Genomic DNA, 8,655 nt, shown 5'->3' with positions numbered 1-8,655 from the left:
AGGGGCCTGAAAACTGAAGGCTCTCCCTCCCATTCTACTTTTAAATACTCTAGGAACAACAAGTAGGCCTGCAGAGCGAGAGCTAATATTTTGGCTATGGTGTCTTGTTATGAAATGTACAAGAGTAAAAGTGTTTTTAGCAGGTGCTTCAAAGCTAAGTTTGACTGGGAAACTCAAAGCTCAATAGTCTGTATCAACAGAAATTCCCTGCAGCCTATGTAATATTTCATGCGTCATAATTTATTCTACTCTATCTTGCAAATACATATTTGTGTGGCAATGTCATGCACAACACACACAACTATTAGATCCTTAAGATCAAACCCGTGTCATTCTTTTGGTCCACTGCAGTGCAGTAGTCAAAAAAAAGAATAAGTGAAGTGTCCACAGATGGCCAGGATAGAGCCCAGAGTGTTAATGTTTAAAATGTATAAAAATATTATTGATTACAATTCTTTACTGTTAATATCAACAATAAGCTTTTTATTTTGAAATTACAAGTTTAAAAAAAATGCTGTTACATTTACATTTAGTGCGCATGCGCCAACCAGCGTGCTGCCTGTTACAGTCGCTCCTGCTTTTCTCTTAGTTTAGCTTTTTTTTTTCTACGTATTCTTTTTTTTCCTGACTTGTATTTTCCTCCGTTTTCTATCTCTTACTCAATCATGTGGATTGAGAGAGTTTTTGTTCTTCTGGTGGCCGTGGAACTGGGTAATGTGCGATCGTTGGCAATTAAAATCGACGAGCTCTCAGCACTGGTACGGAGTCAGAGGGAATACCGAGAGTGTAGCCTGATGTGTTTCACCGAATCATGGATGCACCAGGACATTCCCGATGAGAATGCTTCCGTGGAAGGCTTCCACACTGTTCGGGCGGACAGGGACAGCATCGCTAGCGGTAAGCGGAAAGGAGGTGGGCTTGCTGTTTTAGTTAACAACCAGTGGTGTAACCCTGCCAACATAACAATAAAAGAAAGGATTTGTTGCCCGGACACTGAACTGTGTGCTGTTGGACTCAGGCCGTATTATTTACCCAGGGAATTCTCTCACGTCATCTTGGTGGCTGTTTATGTACCCCCCTCTGCTAACCCCACAGCTGCATGTGACACTATCCACTCTGCCATAGCTCGGCTACAGACTCAGCACCTGAGTGCCTTTATTGTGATCTTGGGTGACTTCAACCATGTATCACTGGACAATACACTACCAACATTCAAACAATATGTGGACTGTCCCACCAGGGGAGAGAAAACTTTAGACTTACTGTATGCTAACGTCAAGGATGCATACAGCTCCTCCTCCCTCCCCCCACTTGGTAGGTCAGATCATAACCTGATTCACCTCACCCCCCGCTATGTGCCAATTGTGAGGAGGGAACCTGTGACCACCAGGACTGTCAGGAGGTGGTCAGAGGAGGCCTTAGCAGAACTACAGGGCTGTTTCGAGGTGACCGACTGGGAAACACCCTGTGAGCCTCACGCCGAGGACATCAATGGGCTTACTGAGTGTATCACAGACTACATAACTTTCTGCACCGACTCCATTGTTCCAGCTCAGACTGTTCATTGTTACCCAAATAACAAGCCGTGGGTGACTAAGGACATCAAAGCCCTCCTCAACAACAAGAAGAGGGCTTTCAGAGGGGGCAACAAAGAGGAGGTGAGGAAGATCCAGGTGTTACTAAAGGACAAGATCAGAGAGGCTAAGGACAATTACAGGAGGAAACTGGAGTGGAAACTCCAGCAGAACAGCATGAGAGAGGTGTGGAGGGGCATGAAGACCATCACTGGATTCAGGCCAACCAACAGCAGGGGAACTGAGGGAGGTGAGAATAGAGCCAATGAGTTGAATCTGTTTTTCAATAGATTCGACACCACAGTGTCTGCTCCCACCCCCACAACCTCACCTGCAGTCAGCCTGGAATCCAGAGCCACACCACTGTGCCAGCCTCTCTCTTCACATGTTGCCTCCTGTGAGATTCCTGACACCCCTCCCCCATCCATCACCTTCACTCAATACCAGGTTGAGATGCAAATGAGGAGACTTCACTCAGGCAAGTCTGCTGGACCAGATGGAGTGAGTCCCCTTGTCCTCAAGGCCTGTGCCCCCCAGCTGTGTGGAGTCTTTCATAAACTGTTTATGCTGAGTCTGAGTCTGCAGAGGGTCCCGGTGATGTGGAAGACATCATGCCTCGTCCCTGTACCAAAGACGCCACGTCCCAGTGGCCCCCAGGATTACAGGCCCGTGGCATTGACCTCCCACATCATGAAGACCCTGGAAAGGCTCATCCTGGACCAGCTGCGACCCATAGTAAGACCACACCTGGATCCCCTTCAGTTCGCTTATAAGCCTCGTCTCGGAACTGAGGACGCCATCATCTACCTGCTCAATCGTGTCTACACCCATCTGGACCAGCCGGCGAGCACTGTGAGGGTCATGTTTTTTGACTTTTCCAGTGCTTTCAACACCATCAGGCCGACCCTCCTGGGTGATAAGTTAGCAGCGATGCAGGTGGATGCTTCTCTGGTGTCCTGGATTGTTGATTACCTGACAGGAAGACCACAATATGTACGTCTCCCACAGTGTGTGTCTGACAAGGTGATTAGCAACACAGGGGCACCACAGGGGACTGTCCTCTCCCCCTTCCTCTTCACCCTCTACACCACAGACTTCAGCCACTGCACAGAGACCTGCCATCTTCAGAAGTTTTCTGATGACTCTGCGGTGGTTGGATGCATCAGCAGGGATGATGAGACAGAGTACCGGGCTGTGGTCGACTCCTTTGTCACGTGGTGTGAGCAGAATCATCTGCAGCTCAACGTGGCAAAGACCAAGGAACTGATCGTGGACTTCAGGAAGACCAGGAAACACTTGACCCCTGTTTCAATCCAGGGGGTCAGTGTTGACATTGTGGAGGACTATAAATACCTTGGAGTACACATTGACAATAAACTGGACTGGGCTAAAAACACCACAGCACTTTACAGGAAGGGCCAGAGTCGTCTCTATTTTTTGAGGCGACTGAGGTCCTTCAACATCTGCCAGAAAATGCTGAGGATTTTCTATGAGTCTGTTGTGGCCAGTGCGATCCTCTATGCTGTTGCATGCTGGGGGAGCAGGCTGAGGGTCGCAGATGCCAACAGACTTAATAAACTAATCCGTAAGGCCAGCAATGTTGTGGGGATGGAGCTGGACTCCCTCAAGGTGGTGTCAGAGAGGCGGATGCTGTCCAAGATAAAGACAATGTTGGATAACACCTCCCACCCACTCCATGACATGCTGGTCAGTCACAGGAGCTCGTTCAGTGAGAGACTGAGATTACCGAAAAGCACCACTGAACGACACAGGAAATCATTCCTGCCTGTGGCCATCTCCCTGTACAACGCATCCACTTAACACACTGTTTGCTGCTACAGCTACACGTTTCTTTTCCAACTATTTATTTATGAGTGACTTATGTATGTATGTATGTATATATATGTATATATTGTACTATTCTTAGTTAGTGTATTGTCTGTCTTGTCTTAATGTTGGTTTAAAATGGAGCACTGTAACAAAAAATAATTTCCCCCAGGGATCAATAAAGTATTCTGATTCTGATTCTGATTTAATGCTGTTACACTGTAATCCTTTATTATAAGTATGGACACAGAATCAAGTGAACAACATTTTGAAATAAGTTTAATTGGAATTTTGTACTACGCAAAACAACAACAACAACAACAACATATTAAACAAACAAACAAACAAACACAGCCAGTGCCTTCATTTGTCCATCACATGTCAAACATAGCACTGACCCTTAGTCCCTGCTCATCAGCACATGCTTTCAAAAAGAGCTCCATGTCCTCTGCAAACTGAAAAACAAAGAGGAACAAGTCCCTTGCTCCAGTGTCTTCTTCCTCTGACATGTCTCTTAAGACCCTCTGCTGGTCCCCTTGATTTAAGGACACATATTTGGGCATTGTTACGTGTCCACGGAAAAGTGCCTTATTTTGGACAACCCACTGCACAGCAGGACGCAGATCTTCAACAACTGCTGGCTCCTGTGTCAGGCAAACGGGGATAAAAACATAGTTATTTCTCTGTTGCAGAACAGTTTTTTAACAGTTATTCAAATGTCACTAACCATGTAATTACACTACTGGTTAAAGTGAATACTGACCTGACCGACTTCCTGGAACTTGCACTTTTTCAGTCTGAAAATGGGCACGTGTTGTCCTTCAAGCACAGCTTTGGCTTCCTCTCTCCAGTGTGCAAATAGCTTGCCAGAGCTTAACAGAAAATGTTGATATTGTTAAGGTGTGTAAACTTTGACACAACATAGAACAGAAGTCAAAATATAAATACCTCCTGAGATCAAAGTTCTCCATCAACAGCAAGCACCACCATTTACGCAAGTAGGGCATGTCTGACTGTAAAATATTAATATGAAACATATTTAACAACTTTCAAAAGATTCAAGACTCCATTGCTGTGAAAGTAAATAGAATACTTACTATAGTATAGTCAAATGAAGCATCCAGTGCCACGTACAGAGCAGACTATTTGGAAGAAAAAATAAAAATGTCATTTTTTTTACAAGCTTAAATTAGCTTCTGAATCTCAAGAAGAGAAGAGAAAAATTACCATCAGCATGAAGATCCCACAGTCAACTCCATAGTCTTGGCTTGGAAAACCCTGTATTACATTGAAAATAAAGGCTCGTTAATAAAATCCCTTAAAAGAAGACTAGTGTAATTCATATTATTCACCATACACTTAAACTAGCACATACCTTCAAGTCAAAGCTCTTTTTTTCTGACCACTGCCCGGGAATGATCTTCACTGCAAGATTCCTTTTTTTTTTAAAGACAGTTACATTCACAAGTTAACAGATGTCATCATGATGGGTGTGAAATGTTTATTGCTAATAGCACCAACTGTAACTACAGGCCTTAGGAACACGACCTCAAAAAACAGCATAACAAAATGAAAAAGTACAGTCACATGCTCACAGTTGGTCAAAATAAAGCATTAACAGCTTTAAGTTAAGGTTGGCATATTTTATAAACTAATTTTTAATGGTGTTTTATGTTAAAATAGAACACTGGAAGACCCTATTTATGTCTGAAATTCATCTAAAGACAGTATCACTGACTTGATCATAATTTGAAGATGAGAATAAAATGTTGAAGCATCATGCTGATATATCTATCCATCCATTCGCTTCCGCTTATCCTTTTCAGGGTCACGGGGGGAGCTGGAGCCTATCCCAGCTGTCATAGGGCGACAGACTGGACAGGTCGCCAGTCTGTCGCAGGGCTAACACACAGGGACAGACAACCATTCGCACTCACATTCATTCACACAGTTACACCTAGTGGCAATTTGGATTATCCAATTAACCTATCCCCACAAGCTGCATGTCTTTGGACGGTGGGAGGAAGCCGGAGTACCCGGAGGGAACCCACGCAAACACGGGGAGAACATGCAAACTCCACACAGAAACTTGCTGATATAGTTTATAGAAAAAGCATGTGAGTGTACTGTATGTGTGAACACTCAAGATCAGCAGAACATGATCTGGGATGCACTTAACCTGGAACACTGAACAGGTTCCTGAAAACTCCAGAACAAACCAAAAATGCTTATAAAAATGTGACCTCAAAAGTGAAACATATTGTTGGTCACCAAATCCTGCCTTGGTGTATAATGGGTCAAGAAAGAGGATTTCTCTTTTAGGTGGCTTCAGTACCTAAAAGACAGTTAGCCATGACTTCAAACCTAAAAACAATGTCATTGCAAGCGATCACAATCAAAGACTTTTGAAACTGCGTCATAAAAGCTTGAATACATCTCAGACACATAGCAAAATTCTAACAGTTTGTACGTGTCAAAAAACAAGACTTACACACAACTGGAAATGACCACACAGCAAAATCTCCAGTGTTAAATTAACACTAGAGAGTGTCTATATGGGTCCACACCTCTGAGTGTTAAATACAACACTGTTCAGTGTTAAATTAACACTTTTGACAGTGTTATATGTTTAAAAGTAACCTAGTCAGTTTTGAAGATTAACAATGGCTAACACTGAGCAGTGCTGATTTTCTAACACTGGAAAATAACTCAAAATGTTAGAAATATTCCAGTGTTAGAAAATCAGCACTTCTCAGTGTTAGCCATTGTTAATCTTCAAAACTGACTAGGTTACTTTTAAACATATAACACTGTCAAAAGTGTTAATTTAACACTCAACAGTGTTGTATTTAACACTCAGAGGTGTGGACCCATATAGACACTCTCTACTGTTAATTTTACACTGGAGATTTTGCTGTGCAGGTGTCCAGAGAGGGAGAACTATGATGTCCATCCTCTGAGCATCAGTCTGAAACAGAATTGTATTTTTAAGTATCCTGTATATGAACTCGCACCAAAGTTATAAAAAAAAATCATTTTGATTACTTGCTTGTTTCTTTAAAGGACGGTACACTTACAGGAAAGGACTGCAGTGGATCACAGCCATAGGGTGCAAGCCAAGTCCGGGTGACATACAGATTTTCTATGTAAATGCTTATCCCCTAGAATGTTAAAAAAAAAAAAAACATTTAAAACAACAACTCTTTCAATTAAAGCTTGACAATCATCATATACAACATACAGTACCTTTGACTGAACAATTTTAGTGATAAGCTCGAAACAGCCATTTCCAATCTGAAACAGAAAAAATCATGATAACAATGAATGTACACTTTATTTTTTCATATTCGTAGAAAAAAAATACTTACAGTCGATTCCATTTCTTTGTTTAAACCCAGTGTCCAAAGATCTGACCGCGTGAGGCATCCAGAAGACGTTTCAACAATCAGCTCATCTTTGGGTCTGCTGATGTCCAGAACATAGTTGAGCTAAAAAAAACAGATAGGTGTCATAGACTGTGGATGACCAAATCAGATAAGCACTAAAAGTTGCACTTTGCGACATCTGAAAACTTTAACATACAAGCTGTTGTTGGCCAGGGTGCGGTACAAAACACCATGATGAACGGCTGGCCAAAATGTTCTCAGGCTTTGTCAGAGCTTCGCACGGTGGTCCACACAGGTCAGGAAAAGTTGCATCTGTTGACCTTTTATTGGCTTTCTTGTTGTCAACTCTTTCCTGAGGTTCTATAGGGATTTCTATAAGGAAATTCATTTGAAACAGCATGTAACAAATTCTTTTATGAGCCATCAACTACAACAAGATAATGAATGCAAGATTATTATTTCACCTATATATGAGAATCACTATTCAAAATAAGAAATTTTACCAGTGTCACCAGACGCTGAAGGTGCTGGGTTCAACACCGTTTCTGTGATTTCTCTGGGTTTATTGCACACCAGTGGGGCTAGGTACGCAAAGAAAAGAATATACACACAGATAGGAACAAACCTAACATGTAAACAATGGTAGCGTTCTGGTCATGACACAATGCATGTACTTACCTACGACAGCTTGACCCAGTGCTGACAATGAGATATTGATCTTTCCAAGTCGACCATGTCTTAGCTGCCTCTCCAGAAGTTTCTTGTTGGTGACAGTGTTATAATGATGATTTATATTTCTCATCAGAAACACATGTGTGGATGGACTCATATTACTTAAAAAGTAATTGCTTTTCCTCATGTTTGCAAAGAACTGTTCAACAACTTGACTGTTCAGCCAGCCTTTCAGCTCCGGGACAAGTTGAATTCTGCGTAATATGTCCTTGGGATCTTTTGTATTTCCCTCATGAAATCTGTCATACAGGACATAATGGTCAGATGATCCAGTGACAGGATGAGGATTTTCATTTACACTATCCATCCTTTCATGTAGCCATGGAAGATTCACTTTCAGGCTTCCATCCTGTGCAGCCTTGACATTTTCCTCAGTGGGCTCAGCAAGTCGACCTTCATGTGGATGAAATGGCAGTTTATCAGGAACCCGCAAATTGGTGTGTGCTGCCAAACCCCTCGCAAAATCGTAAACACAGACGTTTGGCATGTGCTTCCAGGACAGGAGAAGGTCAGCAAAATCCCGGGGACTTTCAGCACGAAGATTAAATTTAACACTGTATACAATGCCATGTGGACATAGTATTACAGACCATCCTCCTGCAAGCAAAGATTTAAAAAGTTGTTTGTAATTGTAATTACATTTTTTAATGCTACTTCTAATAATCGCTAAGTGATGCTTACCAGAGGCACCCCATATGCTTTGAAAGACCTTATCATATGTCTGCCTGCTCTTCATCTTCTCCCTCAGTCTGGTGATGAGATCAAAGCGGGAGCCTTTGGAGTCGATGTTGCATGCTTTACACAATTTTCTTACCACTCCAACCTGACAGCAATTAGGAAAAACTGTAAATGGAACAACCCCAGAACTTTATGTCACATATTCTGAAAACTTCAAAGCAATGTTACCTTTTGTTTGGCAAGTTCATCCAACAGACGGTCTTCTGTGACACTGCTAAGCTTTGCTTCATGTGAAGAGCTTGTTCCTACTTTTTTAAACTCTGTGTTAAGCACAATGTCACTTGTTCGAGTTTCACTCCCGATCCATGGTGCCCAGTGCGTGTAACTTGGTGGAACAGAAAATGGATTCTTCACACCGCCTACAGAAAATGGCATGTTTTTAATTACAATCTAAATTA

The 8,655-nt window shown here is 42.4% G+C and overlaps 1 protein-coding gene and 1 long non-coding RNA gene across 2 annotated transcripts; both read right to left on the bottom strand.

Moving 5' to 3' along the window:
* Positions 1–3,672: 3,672 nt before the first annotated feature.
* On the bottom strand, positions 3,673–5,905 carry LOC145421064 (structural maintenance of chromosomes protein 5-like). Its single transcript, XM_080290821.1, has 7 exons — positions 5,893–5,905; positions 4,777–4,837; positions 4,629–4,679; positions 4,499–4,543; positions 4,350–4,414; positions 4,165–4,273; positions 3,673–4,045 (listed from the first exon to the last, which is right to left on the bottom strand). The coding sequence occupies exons 3-7, from the start codon at positions 4,635–4,637 to the stop codon at positions 3,776–3,778; spliced, it is 498 nt and encodes a 165-aa protein (XP_080146947.1). The 5' UTR covers positions 4,638–4,679; positions 4,777–4,837; positions 5,893–5,905; the 3' UTR covers positions 3,673–3,775.
* A 232-nt stretch (positions 5,906–6,137) lies between these two features.
* LOC113007989 (uncharacterized) lies at positions 6,138–8,610 on the bottom strand. Its single transcript, XR_003269975.2, has 4 exons — positions 8,426–8,610; positions 8,201–8,342; positions 6,984–8,116; positions 6,138–6,889 (listed from the first exon to the last, which is right to left on the bottom strand). It is a non-coding gene; the product is annotated as an uncharacterized LOC113007989 (long non-coding RNA).
* Positions 8,611–8,655: the final 45 nt, after the last annotated feature.

Source organism: Astatotilapia calliptera, chromosome 16 (assembly GCF_964374335.1).
Source record: "Astatotilapia calliptera chromosome 16, fAstCal68.1, whole genome shotgun sequence".
Classification (NCBI taxonomy): Eukaryota; Metazoa; Chordata; class Actinopteri; order Cichliformes; family Cichlidae; genus Astatotilapia; species Astatotilapia calliptera.
This window is presented reverse-complemented; position numbering and strand designations above follow the sequence as displayed.